Consider the following 24,150-nt stretch of genomic DNA (forward strand, 5'->3'; position numbering starts at 1 on the left):
TTCGGGTCCTACTCAATTTTCAACCTCGACAAAAAGCCCGAGCGAGTCCGGAAGAAAACCAAATACAAAGATTTACAACGGACGGGGGATTTTTACGAAGGGCGAGTGGCCCTGGTTCGCTTCGATTTTGGAGTCAGGTACGGAAAGCTTTATTGATCCTAGGGTCAAATGCATGGGAGTGCTCATCAATTGCAATACTGTTCTGACGACTGCTGCTTGTGGCAAGACTGTAAGTAAAGGAGATCAGGTAAAGATAGGCTCTCCTGTGGCGGAAAACTCGACGGTGGATCGAAAAGTCAGCCAGGTGGTCATCCATCCAGGCTTTACCACGACGCATAAAGAACATACAGTGCATTACAATAATGTGGCTGTATTGTTCGTTGACTCGCCTGTATCGGATGATATTCTTTACGAAGAAAATATGGTCTCGCCTGTCTGCATGACTGAAGGAATGGTTCAAATCAACCTCTGTATGACGACAATTTGAAATAATAACTGCTTGTTAAAAAACAACCAGTTATTGATTGACCTCCTCGCACGTCGACGGACTGCGCAATAATTGCCGACTCAATCGTATTTAATGAAATTTTGGGCGGGTTTGAATTTGTGATTTTGGTTTTGGTTTTTGAATCTTGCATAAGACGCGTCTTTTCTCACCTCGAAGTGCTGGGCCCTTGGCGTCACCACGAGTCCCGGATCAACGAGCCCTCCTTATTTATCGACCGCAGTACAGGTACTGTAAACGGCTTAGACAAGTTCTGCACTTCAAACAAACACATTTAATATTCAGATGCAAGTGTCATTCTCTCGTAAAAAATGGAAAGTTTGATAAAAATGAGCGCTTTTATTTTGACTACAAAGATACCGCCATTTTCCGCTAAATCTCCTCCTTCCGATAGATCCTTAAGAACATGCTTGAAAAGGACTGTTGATGCTTCAATTCATTCAGAGTTGACATAATTCTAGAGCGCGATTCTAGAGCGGGAAACGTGATCGCGGTCAATTGAATAAAAAACTGAATTGAAAACGGCGGTTTTCTTCGTTGATTTCAATTGCTCAAAATGTCATTTTAAAATCAGAAAATGAAACCTTGCTAGAATTCTTGCTAAAACCTCAATGTATCATTTGAAAAACCCTCTTCTTGAAAGAAATTGTTACATAAGCTCTCAATTTCCGCGAAACCGCCGCAACAAAAAAAAATCATCTGCGGCGGAATAAAATCAAATCGAAGGTTTTGCGTTATACTTTTGAGATTACCGCTTCAACGTGACATGCCTGGGTGTATACTGTTTGTTGTGGAAGATTTGTTATTTTCAGTTGAATAATGATTATCGAACATTTGTAAATGCAATTTCAAATTGTGTTATTAATTGATCTGCTTGTTTTTAAGAACACATAAAATTGATCAAATAATCATCTAACCATGTTACCTTGTCAACGAATTAAATTCTCTTTAGCTCGATGTTGAAAGACAGTCATTAAAGTACTGTAACGCCTTTGGATACGGAGGCGAACTGGATAAGGACCAACATGCTTGTATAAAGGCAAAATGGTCTTCTGAAAATCAAGGCTTCTGCAACCTGGCCGACAATGGGGCTCCAGTCGTCTGCAAGAGGTACAATTAATAGCAAATTGTAAGATCTTTATACTATTTTCAGAGATAACTCGCAAAACGAATTCTTTTTGCTTGGAATGTACTCGTTCTCCGAGGGCTGTACGACTTTTCCTCGCCCTGCAATCTTCCAAAAGACAGACTTTTTGGACGAATGGATTCAAAAGACAATCTTGAAGAATCAAAAATGCTCCTGTGTTCCTCCTCGACCCGGACCAAGACTCGATGTCCAGGTAAGAAGCTTCAGTAAATGACATCGAAAGAACTGCACTTTTAGCCTGACATGTGCTGCTTGAATTTCGCCTACAACTCTGGAATGAAAGAGTGCTGCGGTGGAAAATTGATTGAAAGGGATTCTTCACTAGAATGCTGCTCTGGAGTTCCCTACGACAGCAATTCGCACCGCTGCTCCTCCAACGATGGCTCAATCGTCAAATTATAACAAACACAATCCTGAAACATGCGCAATCTGTAAATGCTCTTCAAACCTAAAAAACCTAATCTGTAAAATCCTACAATGACCATTACTATTCAAAACTGTACATAATAAATGACGATTTGGATAGAAGGGACTCGCTCCCAATTTCTATTCAAACATAATATCATTCACGTCACGAGTTTTTGAAAGTTATTAATTACGGGCCAAAGGCGATGACGGAGTTGGTTGCTTCTCGAATACTTCGTCGGGGAGAAGGGAAATGTCGTAGTTTGAGCGATATTCTTTCGGAACTGAACGCTGGTACTCTGGAACCATCTAAAAAGAACTGTATCTCTTAAACAGGGAGCATTATCCTACGTTTTCTCTGTCACAACTGAAAAACTGCCTTGAAGACATCCAAGTAGAAGTGATAGAAGCTCTCCTCGTTGATTTCCGCCTGCTAGCCTTTATAGCTCGGAAGCACTAGAATATTGCTCCAGAAAAAGAATCAGTATTTAATTTACCTTTGGAAGAACACAGCCAATAATAATAAACATAGCCAAAGCAATTGTACAGACCCACCAAGAAGAAATGCATCCAAAGAATGCTGATGTCTCGCTATCGAAGAATTTCGTACTGCATCCCATTCCTCCCTTCTCTACTGGCGACTCTGTAGGCTTTGGCGATGGGTAAAAATCTTCGTCATCGAAATCTCCTGAGCCAGAAGCTGGCATTTGTTTCTCAAAATAGAAAAAGTTCGAGTTGCTATTTTTGAGGTTTTATAACGATTAGCCTGAACGAAACCGCAAAGTAGGATTTACAGATTACACCAAGATTTCCCTTTTCAATACTTCAGCATCTCATGCTTGAGTAGCTTTCAAGAAACTTGAAGTTTTAAAACTTTTCAGCCATCAATTTGAGAAACAATTTCCTTCAAAAATAGCCATTGCGGAAGATGAATTTCTCAAGTTTCTATTTTTTCTCTAGTGATTTTTCCGCCACGTTCTCAAATAAAAGCTATCGAGTTTTTGGATTGTTTACGCAGTGCATGCCTGAGGAATTGTGCCGTCTGTCTGTTCACCAACTATTCTTGGTAAACAAAGTCCTACGATGTGAAATTTGCAAGAAGCAAGCGCTGTTTTACGACAGCGAATGTCTGCGGCGAGATTTGCATGTCTGCGCTCAATCAGGTGTTGAGTCTGATTGAGTGCTTCACTGGCTTTGAGAATCTTTTTGAAGTTTATTAGAATAAACAGAACGAAAATAGAATGAAGAAAAGTGGGTCGCGAAAGAAGCATTGGAGTACGAAGTTCAGTAAAAAGTCATTTCGATAGGTAGAAAAAAGTTACGCAAAAAAAGAAAAAGGTCGTAAAAGGCTGGAAGGCGGGCTGTAGTTAGTCTTTTGAGTCGATAGAATGGAAGAAGATGAGCTCGGGAATCTGGCCGTCCTCGACGGAGGTGCCATTATTGTTGCAGGCTGCGTAGAAGAATGTGAAAGTGGTCTTTTTCTCGCCGACGCCGACGTGTTTGACTTGGGCGAGGCCCTTCGTGCCATACCAGCTGTCCGGGCCCTAGAAACAGTGATTATAAATCGTAACATGATGGTGATAAATACGTTTAGTGTGGCCGAGGCAGTGTAGAACTGGTTGGGCTTGATTTCAATCGGTTCTTTGAACATGACACGGAACGTCTTTGGCGTACCATCAGGGCTACAAAAGATCTTTACCAGATCGTTTTTCTGTTGAAAACTTACCTGAATGAGACTTCATTTTGACCACAAATGTTGTTGGTTTCAGAGTGAATAATCTGCATCAAGACTCGATACTCAGTACTCGCACCACTGTGGATCGATCCATAAAGACCAAGGCCGACGACGTAGATTTTTCTTGAAACCGTGAAGCGGATCCGATCGCAGGTGCCTGAGTATCCCCATCGAGAGGCATACTCGGAGAAGCGAGAAACCACTTCTTCTTTGCCAGTGTGACAGCATCGAGCATGATCTGGGTATGGAATTGTGGGCTAAATGGATTCAATGATTCTGTTCCTTGATTTCTGCTGATTTTACCTTAGGGTTGGGTGCTGCAAAGTGCAAGAATATATCAACAACTTCATCTTTTTCAAGAACATCAGATTGGGCCGGACCAGCGGCGAATTCTTCGATAGTCATGAGAGGAAATCGTACTAGCTCGACTGCGCCTTCCAGAACTTTGCGCATGTTCTTCGGGTTTTTCGGTAAATCGACTCTGGCGCATTCAGCTCCGGCCCAGCGGAGAATCGCGGAAAAGAGTCGATGCTCGCGAATGCCGAGAGAATCGCGTTTGAGAATGACGAGCAGGGTTTCAAAGTCTATATCGACGAAGCCTGAAGAAAATTTAAAACCGAATTTCACGAAAAGCTAGAGTTTACCGTCACCAGCGAGAGCTTCTTCGGTACTTTGATCAATACATTCCATACATCTTTCAGCAAGCGCTTCTTCAGAAAATATTCTCGCTTGACTATCAAAAGTTAAAAAGATTTTCGATCGAAAAACGGTTAATTTTTCAGACTTTTTCCTAAGAAGCAAAAAGGCGTTGTCGGGGGTCAAGTTATTCTCCAAAAACTCGATGCACTGATTTTCCAAGGCAGGAACGGCATATTTCTTCGCTGTGTAGAGTGTAGTCATGACATTTTCAGGCCCAATGTCGGATTCATCGGAGTAAAGAAAACGCAGGAGAACGAGGAAGGCGGGAGACTCGATGTCTGTAATGACCACTTCCGGTTCTGTGTGACGCATATCACCGTTGAACATTGCATCAAAAACAGCTGATCCGGCAGAAAGAACTGGAAAAAAGTTGTATTGGGGAAAATGAGAACTTTCTTCTCACCGAGTTTATGAGCAGGAATCCGAAGCTCATCAGTCCCAACGATGAAATGAACATCCGCCAACGTTTCGTTATTGAAAAGATGAGAGAATCGCGCTTTCAGCGTCGTTTTCTTCTCTTGCCAATTAAACTCCGATTCATTTTTAGGCGCCTCTGAGTCGAGCGACCCTTTGGAGCTATGAATAGAAACGGCGGTGGAGAAATTTTCGGAGAGGTTTTTCAAACTGGGCGGCTTGGAAATTGTACTGGAGTTGGGACTGGGCCTTTGCGGATTAAATTTATGCCGGATCGGGTTTGACATTTTTCGATGGACGATTTCACATAAACAAGGAGATCTAATGAAGGAATGTGGATTAATATGATGTGAGAGTTGTGAACTTAATTATACTAATAAATACTGAAGAGTGTGGCTGTGTCAGGTGATTTTAAATAGTGGCAAGTTGAAAACTCAGTCGCTAGAAATTCGAGTTCAGTTGAACCCTGTTTTCGCAAAACAGTGGCGCTATTCTATCACTTTCTGCAAATCGACTCTCATTTTCTAAAAGAACATTGGTCACTAAAGGAAAACTCGTAAAATCGTACCTTTCGAGACTTTTTGCATCATTTCGCGAAGTTTCGCCAGAAGCGCTTCATTTGGTCCTCTATTTTTCTCTTTGAACAGGGTCGTTATTTGCTCCTCATCATCGTTTTTATCGCTTTGGAATGTCCTCGTGTCTGATTTTCCTTTTTCTAAGTCCTTATAGTGCTGCAAAAGATCGCCCCACGTCTTGAATTCTGGATGAAGTTTCGCCAGCATTGCCTAAAGAAATGAAGGTTGATGAAAGGTTGAAAACAAGGGACGGTCATGTGACATAAATTGTCAAAAGAAAAACCTACCTGAGCGGCAATATGTTTTGCATTTTTCTTCGATCTTGCTCTTCCCTCTACAACGTCAGTTCCGAGGGTGTACGTAAAAGTCGTGTTGTTTGGATTCGTGCTCTTGATGTCGAGTTTTTCCTGAAAACAATCAATGAATCGATGATTCAGGTCTAATTATTTCAATCAAGGACTCACCTCGGCACCGGCGGGGCCATGAATTTTGTGAATAACGTCTTTTAGAAATTGGTACGGCGCGGGGATACCTGCTTGCGCGCAAAGTTGATGAAGACGATTGTCTGTGATCTTGAAGGGAGAATAAGAAAATGAAATGTCTCAGGGAAATTACCGATAAGTGATTGAAATAAGCATAGTCTTGCTCCGCTCGACCCGTGAGCATGAACTTATCGTCTGGCTCAAAGTCGGGAATTAACAACTTGAGAGTCTCCAACGCCGCGATATTTTTTGCAATCGTTCGATTTGCACCTTCGCCAGAGCCATATTCTTTCCCGTCGATTTTCACTACGTATTTACATCCATCCGCACTAAAATAAGTTATCAAAATTGCTCCCAACGTAAAATCAAGTAACGTACCCCATCAGTTCATCGCGAGCATCTTCGTATTGAGGATGAACCTTGAGGGCTCTGTTGCAGTATTCGTGGAGAATCGTCACTGTCGTCTTAAAAAAAAGATGTTTTTGAAAGAATATGGAATGAAATCCTTACTTTTCCTTGGAGATAAAGCGTCATATTTTTGCCCGGTCTTCCCTTCAAATCCTTCGACTTGAACTCGATGCATGTTTTTACCAGCGTCGGCAAATCCTGATCATCTCTTTCGTCCGAGTTCTCTTCTTGCCTCGCCTTCTTTCGCTGCTTTCTTTCTTCTCTATAAGTCCGCCTATTTTCCTCTCTCTCCCTTCTTCTTCGGACAATGGACATGTTGTAGGCTTCTTGATTCTTGTATCGTCGTCCTTGAATTTCAACGTACTCGAATCGCTTTTTCACGTATTCTTTTATCTGCTGATTATCCAGTTGCTCGGCTTCTGCGTTGATGACTTTTGCTCGAATTTGACTTTCTTCCTCATTCTCATGTTCCGTTTCTTTTCCTTCAGTTACATTTTCAGGATTTTCGGCAGTCTTTTCGCAAGTTTTTTCGACTTCAGTTTCTTCCGGTTTTGTTCTTTTTGAATAGGCTAGACACGGGATTGCGCTAAGAGGCACTTATTCAAGGTTTTTCAATGGCAAAATGTGTTGGTTCAATATATTTTTAATCCAATAAAACCTCTTTTCCTTTGTGGCTTTTCGCATTACTCGATCCGATGTAATACGGCCTGGACCATGTGACGATTCTGGTCTCTTTATGCATGTAAACAGGAAATCCGCTGTGATGATTAATTACCGTCCATCCATCTGGAATTGGGTCTTTTGAATCGACCCAGGTGCCGTAACGGTGACGCACAATTTCTTTCGTGTAGTATTCATATTCGACATTTTCTTCGTTCTCTTTTTCTGGCTCGTCGTTTTCGGATTCACGATCTTCATTCATTTGGTCGTCCGATTCGTTCTTTGGTTCTTGATTCGATGAGTTTTTGAAGTTAGGATTTTCAATCACTGTTCTTTGAAGCTCTCCTGTTGATGGTTCAGAGTTGACGCCTGTTGGTATGTCGATCGAGTCGACTTGAGTTGTTGACATTTGCGATTCGGTTGTTTCTGTTTCTGGGAAGGTCTCTGTTTCCGTGTCCGAAATTTCCATGTCCGAGGCTTCGGAGTTCTCCGCGGAGTACGTTTTCGAATAACATTCTTCTAACTCCTTCGCGTTCTTTTCTTCTTCTGTTCGAGGGGGTTTGGGAAGTGGAATCGGCGGTGCACCGTCACTCACTTTCATCATGTGAGGGAGAAAAGGGAGGACAACAGGGCAGGACTTTGGCTTGGGAGTGGACATTTGCGGAAGTGGCAATAGAACGGGCAGGCGAAGAGCTCCACTGACTCCGGGGACGGGGCATTTGACGGGCAGTGTTATCGGTGCTCGCATCGACGGAGACGATGATGATGGCGGCTTTGAACCTACGAATAGGAAATTCATCAAAGTAGAATTGAGTAAGCTTACTGTTGCTGGCGCTGGGAACTTGTTCTGTGGATTTATTTCGAGAGGGAGTGGATCTGTTCAACGGAACATCATTTTCTTCGTCGGAGTCTGGAAGCTCTCCATCTTCGCGGGTTTCATCGCTTGCTGAGCTGAACTCATCCTTTTCGTCTTCCGCGAGTTTTCTTTTCTTGTTTGATGGCTCGTCCTCATTCATTCTAAATGAAAAGTCTCTAGATAATTTGAGCATCATTAGTTCTTGCTCTTCAAAATTGACCATCAAAGAGGATATGCGACTAAAACGACGCCAGTCTGTAAGAAGATACCCGTTCCCTTCAGCGAGTGGATTCATAAGGGTTTAAATCTCCTTACATTGCCTGTAAGAATCCACGTCAAAGGCTGTTCGACTATCAGAAAGCTCGACCTGCGACCTGGGCTGGAAGAGAAAACTTCGTGCCTGGAAAGACTCACTCTCGTCATCTCTTGGCTCGTTATTTTCGCCTTCCCGCTATTTTTGATTACCTGTCCGCGAAGAATCAGGTCTTACCAAAAAGGAGTTCTCTTCAGATTTGGGAAATTGTACTCGAAAACACCAATTTACCCCGGATGGAAATTTACAAATGTCTTTGTCGATGATGTTTATTTCGTCGATGCGCGACCTTTTGAAGCAAAAATGGACTCTCATAAGTTCATGACCTTAGTGACGGGCTCGTTTATCCGAGAAAAACGATTGAAAATTCAAATCAGCCCGGATAAAGATGGAAGCATCTTGACCATGAAATCATCTATTTTCGGTGTTGTTTCTGACCCAGCACGGGCGATTTGTGAAGTTCAAGAACTCATTCCCTCTTTACGAAGTGTTGCTTCAACGACCATCGCGGATTTGGTCGGAAGTCTTTTGGAGAACGAAGTGGTCGATAAAGTTTCAGAACTCGAAGATGAAGCATTAGAGGTAAAAAAGGTAGTTGAACATTTTCAATCAGATATGATTTTAAGATGATGGAAGTGCTCGTAGAACTGTGAGGAGTAAAGATATTCCGTATCAAAATCGACATCATCCCTGGCCCGCGAATTATCCAAGAAAAGCCGGCGATACATTCACCAAAATCACCGAAATTTAAAATCACCGGTGCTGGAGACGGTCCACTTCTTATCACTGATCTTTAGTCAGAAAAAAAATTAAACAAAAAAAGCTTGAATTGTTTTTTTTCTTTTGAAAGCAAAAGATACAGAATGAAGAGAATATAATACTAGAGACAGGTTTTATGCTCAAATCTGGCCACTTTGACGGCTTAAATAAGTTGACATTTGAAGAAGTTTTTTTTTATCTAAATAAGCCAGATTTCTTGGCGATCTCAGAATTCATCCTCGTGATGGGCTTTCCATATTTTTGATTCTGCAATCGATCCATGAAAACAAGGCCACTGGCTCTTTCTATCGCTTCTAATGGGACCATTGATTCTTTCAGGTCGTCTTCTGAGTTTGTTTCTTCGTTCGGCATCACATACGATTTTATTTGAAACTCTTTTTCATTCTCCAAAAGAAGGATTTTGAAGAAATGCGTCGGAACAGCCACTTGATTCGTCCCGATCAGCTGGTACTCGACGATCAGTTTACCTTCCTTTTCTTTAGGGAGATACAGGGGCCCAGAAAAGACATGGACGCAGTCATAGTGCTAGAAATTGGCTCATTTGAAGTTGAAAAATTGAGCATACCTTAGCAAGAGAACGAGTATAAATTTCTAGGGATTTCCAGAGCTTTCTGTTGAGTCCTGGATGCTGTGGACAAATATTTGAAAGTAAAAATGTTTCCTGAAGCACATTTGGGCTTTTTCGATGATTCGCTGCTGCGGCAAGATGTCCTCTGTCAAATCCAGAGCCTCGATAGTCCAAGTTTTCCGCGCGAAAGTATCGATGGACTTCTTTATCAGACTAAAAAGGTGATTGAAGGAGGGAAATAGAGGGATTGAGTACCTTGAAATCGCAGTCTTTTCGATCCGCGTCGCCTTCAAGATCGTCCTTGGTGATTTTTTCATAAACCCATTTTGGATTGCGCATTCGTTCATCGAAGGAAAGTACATAATTGTCTCGGAAAATCAGAGGTGGTGTGGCGGATTGATTCGGGTCTCCTGAACAGAGTTAAAATTCCAATTGATTGGGGGAGGGCAAACCTAGTTTATAAATCGACTGTTGAACTGTAACTGGCATCATTTCCCTCGCAAATGTCGAGTTCGCGAAAGAAGAATCATCATCTTTCACCCTCCATCGTCTGCCGATCATTATGCCACTCAAGCAGGCCGTTCCTGCGATTGCCAACGACCGCTGCATGACTTTCTGAACAAAGAATACATCAAGAATCATCAAAATATTTCTTTTCACATTGAGTGGAGGGGCGAAACGCCAAGCAGTGAAAACATAGTGTCCATTCTGTCCACAAACATTTCAACTAACAAAAGTCTTCGTAAAGATTCTTCCTTTGCATCGTCTATCAGTTCAAATTTGTCCCCGTGGAAGCCTGAACAGCCAGGTAAGACGCGGCATTTCGAATAAAACTTCGAAAAGGAACGGGAAAAGCGGATTATTTGATCGACGAAGCCGGAACAAAGGCAGATGTCCCGAGCTTCGATGAATCTTTTGACCGCGAAATCAGCTGTTGAAATGCTTTTTGAGGGGTTGATGGAGCGATTTATGAGGGTTTCAAAGTCGATTTTTGTCTTGAAAACCGAGAACAAATCTTTTTCTTCAAAAAAGTCGTCATAAAACAATCAACCCGTTTTCCTAAGAGCCAATTCTTCCTCAAACTCATGAATCTCCTTCCAATCAACTTTCCTTTCCAAGTCTTGTTTCTCTTTATCCACTTCCGTCTCCAACTCATTCTCCATCGTCGCCAGCACATGCCTCGCCCTTGCATATTGATACAACAAAAACTCCAACTGCATCAAGTCCGGTTTCTCTTCGACTTTCTTCGACAACCTCACCCGCAAAATCGCCAGTCGAATGAGACATTCGACCTCTGCGTCGAAATTCTTCTGAGAACTTTCTTCCCGAAATTCGAGAATTTCTTGAACTCGGTTTTTCACATTCGTTTCCAGTTTTTCCGAAGAACATGGTGCGTAGAAGATTCTTTCTTTGGCCTCTTCGACTTTGGCGTCTAGCGGCGCTAGAATCGTATCCGCTTGAGAATCTTCTGCTGGCGATTCTTCGGTGAAAGAAGTAAAGATTGACCCTTCTGACGTATAAGAACCAGAAACGAGAAGAACGGAATTGAAGGAAAACCTGTAGATATCTGAAATGACCTTCGCCCTGATCCACGAATCCGGCTGGACGAAAACTTTCACTTTCCTGCTCCCATTTTCCTCCGCTTTCGGAAGTTGAATTTCCCTTGGAATCAGCTTTATAACATTCTCCGTCGCAACTTCAAACTTCTTCCCGTCCAACTTAACAATTCCCAATTCTCCAAGTCGAGAAGGAATCTTCCCGAACGAAGAAAAAACGCGTTTTCCTCGTTTTTGATCATCGGTTCTTCCTTTGTGAAGCTTCACTCCCGGCTCCGCTAATTTTTCGAATAGGTACTCTTTATCCTGGTTGAAGAAGAAAACGACAAAAAGGGATTAAAAATCAATCAAGATCAAAACTCGTTTCAACCAGGCCCATTTTGGAAATTCTCTAGCGCGCTTCTTTCCAATTTTTGTCCAATCACATCCCCGCGTAGAATCTCAATAGTTTTAATTTTCTGAGAGAGACTTCCTCTTTTTCTTTAGTGAAGTTGCCAGTAAAGATGTTTTACCAAAGTCGAGATGGGTTTTTGATCATTGACTTCAAATTTCTTCAGGTTTGAATTTTCTCTAGTAACGGTTCGATTTTCAACTTTTTCTCTAGATTCCTTCTTTTGCATGATATCGCTGGCTATCCTGAGATTACCCGCTAAAGAATTCAGGCTAAAAAAGGACTTCAGCCCTCGAGAGATTCAGAGAACAGACTTACCAAGGTAACAGAGAGACTTTTAACTTCGCCAGCTGAAAAATCTCAATTTCAGGTTTCAAAATGGACAAAAAGTCGAAGCGCAAACAACGTCCACGACCTGACCGTAAGAACCGAGTTCCGAAATTGCAGGATTTTAGCGACCCAACAAAGAGTTGGAATGACGAAAATAAACCGATGGATAAAGAACTCGAACGCCAAATGAAGGAATACGGGAAGAAAGTCCAAAGGTCTGTGACTGTCAAAGAAGGCTGAAGGTCTAATGATCTTTTCAGGATGGGCCGGTTTTTCAAACGCTTTTTGGAAAATCCCTCAAGCGTTGCTGTCTGGTCGGTTGCAAACACGATTCTTAATGACGTCCACGAAAGTTGGCCTGGCATGAAGGGACGAATTGACAAGCTCGTTCCAAAGTTGGTCTTATTTTTTTATCTTCGATGCTAAGGGTTCTTCAGGGATGAAGAAGGAAAGCAAGCAGAAGAAGAGGGAAAGAAGACAGAAGAAGAGGTAAGGAAGAAAGAGGCAGAAGATACATTAGAGGAGAAATACGCAGACTACTTGGAATTGAAGCGACTTCATGAGGGCCCTCGCTCGTCCATGATGCTTCCGATGGAAAATAAGAAAATAAAGGAAGAAGCAAAGAAAAAACAGCAGCGGCAAGAAGAAGATTTGGAGGCAAAATACCAACGCTACATAAAAAATATGAAACGCTGATGCATATCTGCAGTATTTCCTTCCCTCTGCCAGCTGTGTCAGCTGTTTCTGTTCTATATAACTTCCTGTTGTTTTACTGAATAGAATTGGTCAGAAACAAAACTATGAGTAAGAGAGTATTTCCTTTTGAAAATGAAATTTGCTTCAAATATCGCGAAAAGGTAAATTTTCATCGATTGCCTGAGAACTGAGAAACCTTGTTTGAGCTTTGAACTTTTGAACCTGAAAATCTGGGCCAAGATTTTCGGCCCCAGCGCGCCTCCTCCGCGATTTTCAGCCAAATTTTTATTTGCCAGTTGGATTTTTTCGATTTCGCGGAAACAGCTAAAACTTATTCTGAGAGAGTTTTCTGAATTAGAGAAAAGGGCAGAGCTTCTCGCTTTGTTTATTGCTTTTTCTTAATGAAATGAGACTTATATTCGCATTTTTCAGATGAGTCGTCGGTCACGTGTCCGAGAGGACATCTCGACCTTGCTCAAAGTTGGCCGGATCGCCAAAGCACACGATCGGAAACGGAAACAAGAGCTCACCGGCGAAATCAAGTCCGCCGAAGGAATAACCTACAAATACAACAAACTTGCGCTGATCGATCCTCTCTTCGACCCAAAAGAAGGAGATACAGTGTCCTTCTCCGTAATCGAGCTTTCTCCTGGCGAGTTTATTGCGGCAGAGGTTCAGGAATGCACTCAAGAAACATACGCTGCTGGTGGAACTCCCAAGAAGACGAAACCGGCACCGTTGGCGTCGAGAAGCAGAAAAGCGCCGTTGAAAGAATCTAACCGAAATTCGCTCTCGTCAGAGATCGTCTATCGGGCAGGCAGCGGCAGACCAAAAACAGTTGTGAAAATACGAAAAACATCTGCGGAGGAAAACAGCGTCCCGAAAACGCCGAAGAACTACGGACTCAAGGAGACATTTAGCACTGAATCGCAAGATGATGGTGACGAGGAAGAAGAGGAATTCAGCGAAACATCGACGGAGGATGAGAAGAAAAACACCGTGAATGTAAGTAATTATTACAACTAATCTTATCTTAGCTCCTTTTCAGTACTCTTGGGGTGAAACAGAAGGCTATGGAACGAAAGGAAAGCTGTTCAAAAGCATCAAGTTGACATTCAAGAGCACCGTTGAAATAAAAATCGGAGAATACGCACTTGTCCAAGACGAAGCCAGTACTGATAACTTCTTCGTTTGTCGAGTTGAGGAACTGTACGAGAGTGATGGTGAAAAATTAGCGGAAGTAACTTGGTGCCTGATGATTGATGATTATCACAAGAGCATCAGAAGATCGAGAAATAAGGATCAGTTGAGGATAAATGACTACTACGGTAAGGAAAAACTAGCGCTTGAATCATTCTCTTATGAAATCGCAATCGACAAAAATGCTTCAGATGACGAAGTGGTGATGATTAAAGACGGTATGTTACAAACCAGGATCGACGTCGAGTCAATCGTTTGGAAAGCCCGCGTTTTCCACGCAGATCATCGTCAGAAAATGTACGGTGATTACGGAATGAAAGACAAGCGATACTTCTGCCGCTGGGTGTACGATGGATCGAAGGAGAAACTTTCCAATATTGATAAATGGCCAAGAGATTTGAAAAGGCTATCTGCGTTGCCGAAAAAAGAGACGGCTCCTTCGAAAAAGATGTCGAGAAAAGAAGTGATGCAGATGTTTGAAGAAAGCTCGGATGATGAGCATTCAGATGATATTCAATCACCAAAGAAGAGTAAGTTGAAGCTCAAGAAACTTCCGGATTCGGATGAAGAGAGTTCGGAAGAACTGCCTGTCGTTAGGACGAGAAAACAATCTTCAGGTACACTAACACCACCCTTTCTCTGAATAAAGCGATTCTAGCGTCTTCATCAAGTTCTGCGAGTTCCTCGAGCTCAAGAAGATCAAGTGCTAGAAGACGATTACTCATCGACGAAGAAAAAGAAGAACCAGAGCGACGCAGTTCGAGGAGAAAATCTGACTCCTCCGTTAGCTACAGTTCTTCAGAAAAGAAAAAGTCTTCCAAGAAATCCACACTATCTTCCATTTCCGAAACGCCTTCGAAAGCCCTTGGTCGAGAGCTTGAAAAGATGAACTTGAAAACATCTCCAAAAAGAACTCGTCGTCCGAGCACCAGAAGAAGTGTCGCAGTGGTTCAATCGACCCCGACGAAACAACAGAAAAAGACGACGAGGAAACCTTCCAAGACAGCAACGACAAGTATAGCAGAGGAACCAGCGACGCCAAGCAAAGTGCTAGCAAAAGATGTTGAAAATCTGTCGATCAGGAGGAGCTCTAGGAGAAGCGCGGCTAATGCTACCGCAGGTGAGAGGGGATGAAAAAAGATTTTGACCACGATGGGACTCGAACCCACAACTTCCTGATTCGAAGTCAGACGCCATATCCATTAGGCCACGCGGCCGGCCGATAGAGTTCCCATTTTAGTCCACCCGTATCCCTCTCCTCAATGAATAATTTATTTTCTAGCGATAAAATTCGGCAATTACAAGGAAAAATACGAAACATTGCAGTGTAAAACAGATGAGAAACTACAGAGAGTGGAGAAGGGGTACAAACCAGAGTGCTCTTCCGATTCTAGCGAGGGTTCCAGCGGAGATACGTCGTCGGAAGTGGAGACAGATTCAGATGACGCGATCATGAAGACTCCTAGAAAACGACCAAGAGGATGGAGAGGTGCGAAAACGCCGACCAAGACTCCTTGCAAAACTCCAAAGGTAAAACAAACACTAGAAATGCCGCTCCTAATCGGAAACTCTTCAGAAACTCGCGACAAAGACACCAATGAAAACTCCGTCGAAAAAAGGAATGGCCGATGCTGTGTACAAGAAATCCGCTGCTCCCAGTCGTCAAGTTCTTCCAGATGAAATTCTCAAATCAAACGACCTGTTATCGATCTTAGATCAAACTTCAAAACGACTTGGTAAGCCTTGATCTTCCCAACCTCCCTAAAGACATGTAGATATCAACTCTGTGCCTGAATCACTGCCGTGCCGAGAGGACCAGTACCAGAATATCTACAACTTCATCGAGGACAAAATAAAGCACAACACAGGTGGATGCCTTTACATTTCTGGCGTCCCAGGAACTGGCAAGACAGCGACAACTCATGAAGTCATCACTGCATTGAGGGAAGAAGCCGAGAACGGAAAGCTGAAAAAATACAAGGTAATTATATTTTTTGAGATTGACTTCGTTAATATTGAATCATGAGGATCGTTTTCGAACGTTTTCGTTTATTTAAAACATCATCAGGAAAAACTAGAAACTGTTACGACAGTAAAAAGAAAGAAAACTAACTTGGTGTGTGAGAAAGCTGGACAGATAGCTAACTGAATCGAATTTTCAAAAGCAGAAAACAAGTGAAAAAGGAAAACAAGCGAAAGTTAGTCGAGCGCCAAGGAGGCCCAAAAACTGTTCTATTTAAATGATGTTTTAAATAAACGAAAACGTTCGAAAACGATCCTCATGATTCAATGCAAGGTAATTATTTTTTTCTCTAAAACTCGGACTAGAATCGCTTTTAGTTCGTCGATGTCAATGGTATGCGAATGACGACGCCAAAGCAAGTCTATTCTGCGATCTGGAGTCAACTTACTGGAGAGAAAAGAACAGCTGATCATGCATCAGAGCTTCTAGAGGCGAGATTCGCAGGGAAAGAAAATGCTCGTGGAAAAACTGAGCCAATTTTGATGCTCGTCGATGAGCTTGACCAGCTGATGACGCGGAAGCAAGACGTTTTGTACAGAATATTCGATTGGCCTCAGCGCTCAAAGGTAGGGGTAATTGGTTCCATCATAAACCTCATCGTCTTCTAGTTGATCGTGATTGCAATCGCCAATACTTTCGATCTTCCTGAGCGAGTTATGATGCGTCGAGTGGCTTCTCGTCTTGGTCTTTCTCGAGAAACTTTCAACCCGTATACTTTCAAGCAACTCGAGGAAATTATCAGAGCTCGACTTGGTCCGAATCTCTCACGGCTTTTTGAAGACACTGGTCTTGCTTTTGTATCGAGAAAGGTGGCGAGCTTATCTGGAGATGCAAGAAGATGCTTGGAAATTTGCCGCCAGTCGGTTGAGCAATCTATTTTGAGGTAAAAAAAGATGCGATTATTTCTTCTCAAATTTGGTGTTCAGATATGAAGAGACAAAAGATCCACGATCCGTCTACATAACTCTTGATGACATCATCAAGGCAGTCAACGCTGTCAGTTGTAACCCTGCCATTGTGATGATGAAAGCTTGCCCAACTTTTGCGCAAATTTTCTTGCGAGGCACGGTCGCTGCTTTCAGAAGTTTAGGAGTTGAAGAAGCCTCCGTTGATGATGTTATAGGAAAGGTTCTCATTTTTCCCGGTTTATTTTCAAAAGTAAAGTGCAAAAACTGAGCCTGTGAAAGATCATTCCGGTGTGATCGCCCATATGGACGGAGAACGCAAGCCAGAGTCCTTCGAGCTTCTTCAGGTTGCCGGTTACTTGGAAACAGTAGGACTTATACTCGTTGACAATCTCCAAAGTGGCATTCACGCAAAGGTTCGCCTCAACGTTTCACCAGAAGACGTACTTTTCGCACTCAACACCGAGAAAAAATAGACTATCACTTCCTTATTTTTCCTTCTATAATCACTGCCCATTTATACAAAAAACAGTATTCAGACATATTTCAATAAACTCAAGCTGTAATGAATGATGCTCTTGTTGAAAAAATATATGAATTTAATTTGCATCGTTGGCATTGGCAGAACTGTTGAAATTTTGAAGTGCTGATGGATGAATTTGAAAGCCGTAGAGAGTAGGAGTGTATGACGAAGTGGGTGGTTGAGGTCGGTTGGCTGGTTGAACCATCAATGCCATTTGCTAGGGTCGAGTTTACATGTTGAAAACGGAAAGAATGTTACCGGAAAACCTGTCCCAAAGTAGGCACCATCAAGTGTACAGTATTTTGTACTGGGGTTGAAGATATCGTTGCATTTCGGACAATACAGCTTTACTTGTTCTTTGAAGAAGGTTAATTTATTAAAATCATGAGTGTTCTTACTGTGACCAAGAATATCCGATTCTCCAACTGGCAATACATGCTCGCCCTGACAATGAACTCTTGAAGACTTTACAATAGCGCTTCTTCTTGTTAGTTACCTTGGGCATTGGCCGAAATGTCCGTCTCTCCATTTTGCCATCATCATTGCAATACCCCTGTTTGTCAAAATAAATCTTGCGTGAATTAGTCCATATAACATTTTTGCTGATCTTTGCACATCACCTGCATGGAGTTGCTCGTCTTCCATCTCATCCGAGTCGTAGTATGAATCTTGAATCATGTCCAGCGCCTAGAAAATCGGTTAGACAAAGAACATGTCGATTTGTACCTGTCTGTAATAAGGAACTTGTTCATTCAAATTCGTCAGGTTGAACTTGTCTCTTATGTAATCTTCGCTGATTTCGCAGAAGAACTCGTGCCCTCTTTGGCTACAAAACCACTGGATCCAAGTCTCATCATCGCTCGATTCGGACATTATTTGGTTCCCAATTTTGCTTTATTTTAATTTTTACGACTTGAAAATTTGAGTACTAAGCGTCGATTGAGAATATTAAAGCGCACAGCGTGTGATTTTTAAAAGCGGAAAAATGATCGCTGATCAAATAATGGAAAGTTACAGTGATGCAGAACGGATTATTTACACACGGCGTAATCTCCTTGTTTCACTGAAACATAAATTATTCAGCTAAATTCGTAGCTGAATTAAAAAAAAATACAATTCAATGATAAAAAAAACGTAAAAAATTGATGCCTTGTTCCTTCTTTTTGCTTAATTTCTCTGTTGCAATCGGTCCCAAGAATATAGAATAAGGCTCAAAAAACATCTCGATATTATAATGAACTAGAAACGTTGTTTTTCTCTTATTGATTTGTCAGTAATCTTTCTCTTTCTTCATCTTGCTTTAGGTATGATATTTGAAGCACAAACCGAATTAGAAAATAATTTTTGACGGTATGAATGCTAGGGGTAGTCAAGACTTCTCCTTGCATTAAAACCACTTTCTTCCCTTTTTGTCTGAAAACTCCGATGCAGTAGCAATCAAGACATTTTTGTGAGAGTCAGAATTACCCGAATTTCGGAGTTTAGGCAAACGAAACCACGCTCGTAGATGAGGAGATAGGTCATCGCTTGGTCTTTTCTGACAGCTGGACACTTGGTCTCCGTTTTTTAAAGTCACATTTTCTGCTTCACCTTTTTAGCGCAGGTCAGAATAGCTTTGTCTCTTCCAGAGATCACTCGCTATGGTAAAAGAAGAAGAAAACGAAAATATCAAAAATGCGATTTTCCAAACCAGAATTCGGGTATTTTTCATCTCAAATTGAGATTCTCAACCTTAAATAAAACTAAATCATACAACAGTGTCTTGATTGCGATTGCATCGGAGTTTTGAGAAAAAAAGGGATGAAAGTGTATTTGATGCCAGAAGACGTTTTGACTACCCGGAGCATCCATACTCAGAAAAGCGATGTTATAAAACTGATTGAGAAAACGACATGGAAGAAAAAAGTGACGGCGAAAATAAGCTTGGCGAAACACGGAAACGCCACAAATCAGCAGCAGTTCAGCTATCTGACTCTTGGCAGCATATTCTGGCTCACTGTTATGCTCATAGGTACCTTTCGAGTAATCTAATATTTTTCTTATTTTGCAAGCAAATTTCGCCTCTTTGGAGAAATCGCTCGGCGCAACGACCTTCCTAACGTCGACCTGTCACCAAAACTATAAAAAATGCGTTAAAATTTCAACAATGGACTTTTGCGGTCATCTTATGAAGCAATGCCGCGAAACCAAGGAGTTCATCCTTCCTGAGCCGGCTTCTAAGGTCGAGCATGTCAAAGCGGCGCCGCTAGTTTTTTCCGAAGAAGAAAACGAAGTGAATCTCCGCCGCTGTCAGAAGAAACGCTTTTACGACCAAAAAGTGTGTCGCCATCTCTGCTCGAACACGCTCGTTTTGAAATCAACGAGGACAAATCCGATCACGCCCTGTGAATCAATCTGCTTTGGACTGACAAGAAGCTTCGATTCTGCTGGAGAGGTGTGTCCGTTTCAGAAGTACTGTTCCAAAGGTTGTCCTTGTCCTCATTACCAGTGTGAGAAGCTGGAGTCGCCTCAAAAACTTGTTCCAGTTTTTGATTTGCGAAAATCTGAAAAAAGTTCAACGCCGATCGAGTCAACTTCAACTCAGTCGACATCAACAGGGTCGACTTTGACGACGTGGTCAACAATTGGGTCATCAACGCAGTCAACAATTTCGGCGACAACAACTCGGGCGACAACATCTCCAATAACAACCTCAACTCAGTCAACGTTGTCTTTCATCAACTCAACCGCGCACTCAAATGGCAGCACTGAACTGACTGCCGCTCATGAAGTTGAAGAACCAAATTTTACGATTCTATTGGCCGATTTCAATGGACAGAATCAACCAAAAATGACAAGCGCCTCAGATTTTTCGGACTCTTATGAACGGTTTCGATGATGAGTGTATTTTTAGCAAATTAGGTTGGAATAATGTTCGAGTCCAATTTTCAATAAAAATTATTCAAAACTAAAAAGTCGACTGGCGCTACCTTTCTGAACGGAGAGCATTACTTGGTCGATGCGATCGGAAACTTGATGAAAGTAAAAGAAAATGATGATGCTCCGACTATCATTCCGAACCCACTCAAAAACATGTAAGTTAATATGATTTTCTTAATATTTGCTAGATAAGTCGAGGCCCCTTAATTTTATTAAAAGAGGCCGCTTCGTTTTCCACTTTGGATCGTCGATTGGAACTCACCACATTGAGATTCGCCTGAAAGACAAAGATCGAAAGATTTTTCCGGTCGTTGTTATTTGAAAACGGTCAAAAATCGGATGAAAGGTAAAAGGAAAATTATGAATTTTTGACCAATAAAAGCTCCCCGGACGACCGTCCAGACAAGTGTTACTACTACGCGCCAGATTATAACCTAAACAGATTCGAAACAGCTCAAGGTAAGAATCAGCCTTCTACTTTTACTTCTTCCTTGACATTCTAGGCTACATCGCGAGCAACCATATAAACGCTAGAACTTCTTCAATCAGCTTCGGCGGAACATTTATTTTGATGAGCTTGAGACTCGGCAGAAACTGGATTGTTGTTTCGAAAACAGTCGCCCTGAACTCAATCCGAGCAACGGAGGAGTTGGAAAAGGGATGGAAAAAAGACGAAATAGCTGTTCCAGCTATGTTCCGAGACTTTGACCCTGTTCATGTGATTCCTTTGTTACGGATTCAATCGATATTTTCTACTTGCTCTTTCTTCTTTTTCTTTGAATTCCAAAAAAGATCGATCTTGGTCAATTGATGCTCATTCTCGTCACTAGAAGCATCGCGCTCTCGAACACGCGGTATTCTCTTCTACTCGAAAAAGAGGGGAAATTCTTGACGCTAGGCAATGAGTGGATTGGCTCCTTGGTTCGTTACGAGCGAGAATCGCGTTGTTTCTCTGGTTTGTATGCTCCGAAAGATTACGCTTATTCAAATGCATTTGGAACCAACAACGACGAGTGCGAGTATTTCATCAATGGCTTCATTAATAACGATCGTATTTACCTCCAGAATATTGTTTTCGACACGACTTTTGAAATTCATTTCGACTTCGGAATGGATCATCACTATAGTTTAACTTGACTATATATAAGTTAATCCGCTAAAAAGATCACATCGAGCTCGATTTCCGTCAACAAAGTGCTGGAAACAAAATGCTTGTGACTAGCAACCCGTATTTCGAATTCCACAAAGATGTCTTTCCTTTCTTCGCCAAAAACGCTGTCAAAGAACAAATGCCTTTTCCGCAATCAGGCGAGGCTCTTGATCAAACGAGCAGAATTTTTTAATAGCAAGTCGTTACTAACGGCGATAAACAGAGCCCAAAAAGCAAGCAGTTTGTCTCCACCATATCCATTGGAAATACTGCCGGATTACCCTTTTTCGTCTTTCAATGAGTCGCTATTCCATATTTCTTCATTCGAATTGGACTTTAACGAAACGCGAAAACTCACTTTTGACATAAAGGAAAGAGTCTCAAATTTAACGCTAAATAATTAATTTAAAGTAAATTAATCGAAAAATATTCTTGACTCTCAGAAGACCAAATCGTTTCTCACAAAAGCTGCGAAAATTCTGGAATTTCGATCTTATAATGAAAAATCTATCTTCGCAATTAAAAATTACGAAAACAGCTCGATTGCGATTTCTTCCGACTTTTTCGAGGAATCGATCGTTTTGGACGACCCGTTAAGCACGAATTGGACATCTCTTGAATTCGTTTTCAAAGTCGAAGACGGCTCACTTTTTTCCCTTGTTGTGAGGAAAAAGGGCGAGGAAATAGCAACAAGGCAAATGAACGAGCTTCAAACTTTGGGAAAAAAGAGAATCAGACTTTTCAAATTCGACGACGAAACCGAAATCAAGAATGTTTTTTTCTATCAAAATCAACAGAGTCAGATTCTTGTTATCTTATCTGAGCCAGCTGAGTTACCACATTCATATGCTTTGTTTGGAAATGGTTTTAAAAACGAGGGCACCGTATTACTGTACATGTAATATTGTACAGTGGAAAATTGTATCACTGTACTTGTATTAGTGTACAGTATCGTATCACTGTACTTTTCCCTGTGAACTCAAAAGTACAAACTTACAATGTACAGTGATACAATACTGTACACAAATACAAGTACAGTGATACAACAGCAAAAAATTTAAAATCGCGAATTTACGGGGCTAGGATTTTTTTTTTTTTAAAATTATTATTTAAAATTCAAATTTACAATATATTTTTTTCATACAATTTTTATTTAATGCGCGCGGCGCGCGCAAATCCCTACTTTTTAATAATATAAATGAACTAAATTAAAAAAATACAATAAATTATATATAATTTCTTATACAATTTTTATTTAATGCGCGCGGCGCGCGCAAATCCCTACAATTTATATTCCCAAATTTAACAAAATATGGGGGGACTATATTTTGGTAGCTAGGGGCGGGGCGGGGGTAGATTACACAAGGGCTATTTAATGATGGCCTATATAGCGTTTTTCACGTTTTTTCCCAAAAGTGTGTTTTATTGTACTGCAAAAAAATAGAATTTATGCCCCAAATTCTAATAAAATAGGGGGACTATATTTTGGTAGCTAGGGGCGGGGCGGGGGTAGATTATACAAGGGCTATTTAATGATGGCCTATATAGCGTTTTTCACGTTTTTCCAAAAGTATGTTCTTCCGTACTGCAGACAAAATAATAATTCCCACTTCTGACTTTCTAATAGCTATTTTTCTTTTCAATTCAACTGCAAAAATGCGATATTGTGTACTGCTGAAAATTTATTTTTTTCGTTTTAGACTAGACATGAAAGAGCAATTCTGCTGACAAATGAAGAAAACTCGAAACAAAATTTGAAACACTTTCTATGATCTTCATAATGCTCGTTGATAATTAAAGTTCGGCCTTGGCAGAGGCTTTCGGTTCCTAGAGCAACAAATCCGATCACAAGAACTTGGTTTCTTTTGTTTATTCATTTATTCATTTTTATCATTCAGGCTCATTCTCTGTCTGGCTTAAAAAGTCAGTTTCCGTAGATAACAGCACTCCACTTGTCTGCCTGAAGCGCCGTCCCATTCGCAAGTTTCTTAAACGAGATGTTATTGGTCCCCATTTCGCGCCTACCAATGATTCATCCGATGCGTCCGGAGTCTCTTCGATCTCATAGGCTTCCAACTTCACACCTTGGCTTCCACTGTCAGTTTCCACCCGACCTTCGATTTTAATGTAGTCGCCAAACTATTTTTAGTTATAATTTGTAAATTGAACGTCTGATTACCTTGAACTCTTCGAGAAGTTCGTTTTTGCCAGTGACCTTGATTGTTTCTTCGCCATCAGTGACTACGATGGACTCGCCTCCACGTGCAATATCCCAGATCTTGCAGTACAGTATTGCAAGGTTGTCTTTGTGCTTAATAAATAGCTTAGCTTTCTCATTGAGTCTTTAATATTTTAAAATCGCCCAAATTACCTCTGCGATGTTCGCAGCGCACACAAGCTTTCGCTGCTGGAACTTCCACGATGGAATGTCAGGGAACATTGATTGAAGATCGGCATCAGTGTTAGTCATTCTGAATATTTAATTTCAAGCGTTTTTTGTCGTCTTTCTGTTTTCAAATTTGAAGTACACGAGAAAAATTATCAGCGAAATTTTTACTTCTCTCTTTTTCGAAGTATTCGATGTAAGTGGCCATATCCAGGTTCGGCTGCCACCGCCAAAATTTTTGTCGAATGACTAAGATTAATATTTTTAAATACTAGCTTTGTTTTTTTGTTTATACCTTCAGCGGTTCTTTTAATTGCAACAATCGGCTCATCTTTGTTCTCCGACGCAGCGATGACGATGTTTCCTTGGAAGATTTTTTCTGCTTGATCTTCAATTTCCATGGGCACACAGTTATGGACGTGTTGTTGTTCATGAAGCCCAGCTTCTTCCGGATCAAGGGGATACGCCGAATTGCAAAACGAAGGTGCTTCCTTTTTGCTTATCTTGAAGTTTTTCGTTACTTC

At 41.4% G+C, this 24,150-nt stretch overlaps 9 protein-coding genes and 1 non-coding gene across 11 annotated transcripts in view; 4 read left to right on the plus strand and 6 right to left on the minus strand.

The window, feature by feature from the left end:
• The window catches only part of LOC145700544 (uncharacterized), a 72,757-nt gene that overhangs the window by 12,935 nt on the left and 35,672 nt on the right, over positions 1–24,150 (plus strand). The window lies entirely within an intron of this gene.
• On the plus strand, positions 173–2,183 carry LOC145702304 (chymotrypsinogen A-like). The gene is made up of 5 exons (XM_081779525.1): positions 173–470; positions 642–733; positions 1,458–1,615; positions 1,659–1,845; positions 1,890–2,183. The coding sequence occupies exons 1-5, from the start codon at positions 173–175 to the stop codon at positions 2,052–2,054; spliced, it is 900 nt and encodes a 299-aa protein (XP_081635651.1). The 3' UTR covers positions 2,055–2,183.
• LOC145702437 (uncharacterized) lies at positions 2,176–3,153 on the minus strand. The gene is made up of 3 exons (XM_081779664.1): positions 2,555–3,153; positions 2,409–2,513; positions 2,176–2,366 (listed from the first exon to the last, which is right to left on the minus strand). Exons 1-3 carry the CDS (start codon positions 2,762–2,764, stop codon positions 2,244–2,246), a joined length of 438 nt encoding a protein of 145 aa, XP_081635790.1. The 5' UTR covers positions 2,765–3,153; the 3' UTR covers positions 2,176–2,243.
• On the minus strand, positions 3,251–5,246 carry LOC145707477 (BTB/POZ domain-containing protein 2-like). Of its 2 annotated transcripts, XM_081785123.1 has the most exons (7): positions 4,895–5,246; positions 4,583–4,850; positions 4,437–4,525; positions 4,096–4,391; positions 3,784–4,049; positions 3,646–3,739; positions 3,251–3,601 (listed from the first exon to the last, which is right to left on the minus strand). In XM_081785123.1, the coding sequence occupies exons 1-7, from the start codon at positions 5,190–5,192 to the stop codon at positions 3,425–3,427; spliced, it is 1,488 nt and encodes a 495-aa protein (XP_081641249.1). In that variant the 5' UTR covers positions 5,193–5,246; the 3' UTR covers positions 3,251–3,424. The 2 variants fall into 2 exon arrangements, with proteins under 2 accessions (XP_081641249.1, XP_081641171.1); XM_081785045.1 differs by having other exon boundaries at positions 4,437–4,850.
• Positions 5,256–8,082, minus strand: LOC145702314 (microprocessor complex subunit DGCR8-like). Its single transcript, XM_081779536.1, has 9 exons — positions 7,854–8,082; positions 7,040–7,810; positions 6,473–6,969; positions 6,341–6,426; positions 6,096–6,291; positions 5,945–6,052; positions 5,768–5,887; positions 5,474–5,690; positions 5,256–5,429 (listed from the first exon to the last, which is right to left on the minus strand). Exons 1-9 carry the CDS (start codon positions 8,080–8,082, stop codon positions 5,347–5,349), a joined length of 2,307 nt encoding a protein of 768 aa, XP_081635662.1. The 3' UTR covers positions 5,256–5,346.
• Positions 9,009–10,183, minus strand: LOC145707641 (endonuclease G, mitochondrial-like). Its single transcript, XM_081785235.1, has 4 exons — positions 10,000–10,183; positions 9,803–9,957; positions 9,545–9,760; positions 9,009–9,504 (listed from the first exon to the last, which is right to left on the minus strand). The coding sequence occupies exons 1-4, from the start codon at positions 10,154–10,156 to the stop codon at positions 9,154–9,156; spliced, it is 879 nt and encodes a 292-aa protein (XP_081641361.1). The 5' UTR covers positions 10,157–10,183; the 3' UTR covers positions 9,009–9,153.
• Positions 11,413–12,616, plus strand: LOC145695826 (uncharacterized). The gene is made up of 5 exons (XM_081772857.1): positions 11,413–11,660; positions 11,708–11,816; positions 11,865–12,039; positions 12,085–12,219; positions 12,262–12,616. Exons 3-5 carry the CDS (start codon positions 11,873–11,875, stop codon positions 12,518–12,520), a joined length of 561 nt encoding a protein of 186 aa, XP_081628983.1. The 5' UTR covers positions 11,413–11,660; positions 11,708–11,816; positions 11,865–11,872; the 3' UTR covers positions 12,521–12,616.
• Positions 12,554–17,218, plus strand: LOC145695824 (uncharacterized). The gene is made up of 12 exons (XM_081772856.1): positions 12,554–12,681; positions 12,953–13,525; positions 13,569–13,848; positions 13,912–14,337; positions 14,379–14,840; positions 15,003–15,250; positions 15,297–15,456; positions 15,496–15,701; positions 16,061–16,309; positions 16,352–16,626; positions 16,670–16,864; positions 16,929–17,218. The coding sequence occupies exons 1-12, from the start codon at positions 12,625–12,627 to the stop codon at positions 17,122–17,124; spliced, it is 3,327 nt and encodes a 1,108-aa protein (XP_081628982.1). The 5' UTR covers positions 12,554–12,624; the 3' UTR covers positions 17,125–17,218.
• Positions 14,865–14,937, minus strand: TRNAR-UCG (transfer RNA arginine (anticodon UCG)). The gene has a single exon. It is a non-coding gene; the product is annotated as a tRNA-Arg (tRNA).
• LOC145695827 (casein kinase II subunit beta-like) lies at positions 17,236–18,122 on the minus strand. The gene is made up of 5 exons (XM_081772858.1): positions 17,898–18,122; positions 17,668–17,858; positions 17,570–17,628; positions 17,430–17,527; positions 17,236–17,388 (listed from the first exon to the last, which is right to left on the minus strand). Exons 1-5 carry the CDS (start codon positions 18,042–18,044, stop codon positions 17,248–17,250), a joined length of 636 nt encoding a protein of 211 aa, XP_081628984.1. The 5' UTR covers positions 18,045–18,122; the 3' UTR covers positions 17,236–17,247.

Source organism: Oikopleura dioica, chromosome 1, assembly GCF_907165135.1.
Source record: "Oikopleura dioica chromosome 1, OKI2018_I68_1.0, whole genome shotgun sequence".
Classification (NCBI taxonomy): Eukaryota; Metazoa; Chordata; class Appendicularia; order Copelata; family Oikopleuridae; genus Oikopleura; species Oikopleura dioica.

Excerpts from the sequence above, each read along its gene's own strand:
- LOC145702304 (XM_081779525.1), top strand. The coding sequence starts at position 173 with ATGGGAGTGCTCATCAATTGCAATACTGTTCTGACGACTGCTGCTTGT. Across the intron at positions 734-1,457 it reads ATTTATCGACCGCAGTACAG|CTCGATGTTGAAAGACAGTC; the intron begins GTACTGTAAACG and ends AATTCTCTTTAG. Across the intron at positions 1,846-1,889 it reads GACCAAGACTCGATGTCCAG|CCTGACATGTGCTGCTTGAA; the intron begins GTAAGAAGCTTC and ends CTGCACTTTTAG.
- LOC145702437 (XM_081779664.1), bottom strand. The coding sequence starts at position 2,764 with ATGCCAGCTTCTGGCTCAGGAGATTTCGATGACGAAGATTTTTACCCA. Across the intron at positions 2,514-2,554 it reads TTGGCTGTGTTCTTCCAAAG|TGCTTCCGAGCTATAAAGGC; the intron begins GTAAATTAAATA and ends GCAATATTCTAG. Across the intron at positions 2,367-2,408 it reads TCAGTTGTGACAGAGAAAAC|ATGGTTCCAGAGTACCAGCG; the intron begins GTAGGATAATGC and ends AGTTCTTTTTAG.
- LOC145695824 (XM_081772856.1), top strand. The coding sequence starts at position 12,625 with ATGAGTAAGAGAGTATTTCCTTTTGAAAATGAAATTTGCTTCAAATAT. Across the intron at positions 12,682-12,952 it reads GCTTCAAATATCGCGAAAAG|ATGAGTCGTCGGTCACGTGT; the intron begins GTAAATTTTCAT and ends CGCATTTTTCAG. Across the intron at positions 13,849-13,911 it reads GAGGATAAATGACTACTACG|ATGACGAAGTGGTGATGATT; the intron begins GTAAGGAAAAAC and ends AAAATGCTTCAG.
- LOC145702314 (XM_081779536.1), bottom strand. The coding sequence starts at position 8,082 with ATGATGCTCAAATTATCTAGAGACTTTTCATTTAGAATGAATGAGGAC. Across the intron at positions 6,053-6,095 it reads CTTATTTCAATCACTTATCG|ATCACAGACAATCGTCTTCA; the intron begins GTAATTTCCCTG and ends TCTCCCTTCAAG. Across the intron at positions 5,888-5,944 it reads ATGGCCCCGCCGGTGCCGAG|GAAAAACTCGACATCAAGAG; the intron begins GTGAGTCCTTGA and ends GATTGTTTTCAG.
- LOC145707641 (XM_081785235.1), bottom strand. The coding sequence starts at position 10,156 with ATGCAGCGGTCGTTGGCAATCGCAGGAACGGCCTGCTTGAGTGGCATA. Across the intron at positions 9,958-9,999 it reads ACAGTCGATTTATAAACTAG|GAGACCCGAATCAATCCGCC; the intron begins GTTTGCCCTCCC and ends AACTCTGTTCAG. Across the intron at positions 9,761-9,802 it reads GAAAAGACTGCGATTTCAAG|TCTGATAAAGAAGTCCATCG; the intron begins GTACTCAATCCC and ends TCACCTTTTTAG.
- LOC145695827 (XM_081772858.1), bottom strand. The coding sequence starts at position 18,044 with ATGTCCGAATCGAGCGATGATGAGACTTGGATCCAGTGGTTTTGTAGC. Across the intron at positions 17,859-17,897 it reads AAGTTCCTTATTACAGACAG|GCGCTGGACATGATTCAAGA; the intron begins GTACAAATCGAC and ends CCGATTTTCTAG. Across the intron at positions 17,389-17,429 it reads ACTTTGGGACAGGTTTTCCG|CAAATGGCATTGATGGTTCA; the intron begins GTAACATTCTTT and ends ACTCGACCCTAG.
- LOC145695826 (XM_081772857.1), top strand. The coding sequence starts at position 11,873 with ATGGACAAAAAGTCGAAGCGCAAACAACGTCCACGACCTGACCGTAAG. Across the intron at positions 12,040-12,084 it reads TACGGGAAGAAAGTCCAAAG|GATGGGCCGGTTTTTCAAAC; the intron begins GTCTGTGACTGT and ends TGATCTTTTCAG. Across the intron at positions 12,220-12,261 it reads ATTGACAAGCTCGTTCCAAA|GGATGAAGAAGGAAAGCAAG; the intron begins GTTGGTCTTATT and ends AGGGTTCTTCAG.
- LOC145707477 (XM_081785045.1), bottom strand. The coding sequence starts at position 5,192 with ATGTCAAACCCGATCCGGCATAAATTTAATCCGCAAAGGCCCAGTCCC. Across the intron at positions 4,851-4,894 it reads GATTCCTGCTCATAAACTCG|TTCTTTCTGCCGGATCAGCT; the intron begins GTGAGAAGAAAG and ends ACTTTTTTCCAG. Across the intron at positions 3,740-3,783 it reads CAAAATGAAGTCTCATTCAG|CCCTGATGGTACGCCAAAGA; the intron begins GTAAGTTTTCAA and ends GATCTTTTGTAG.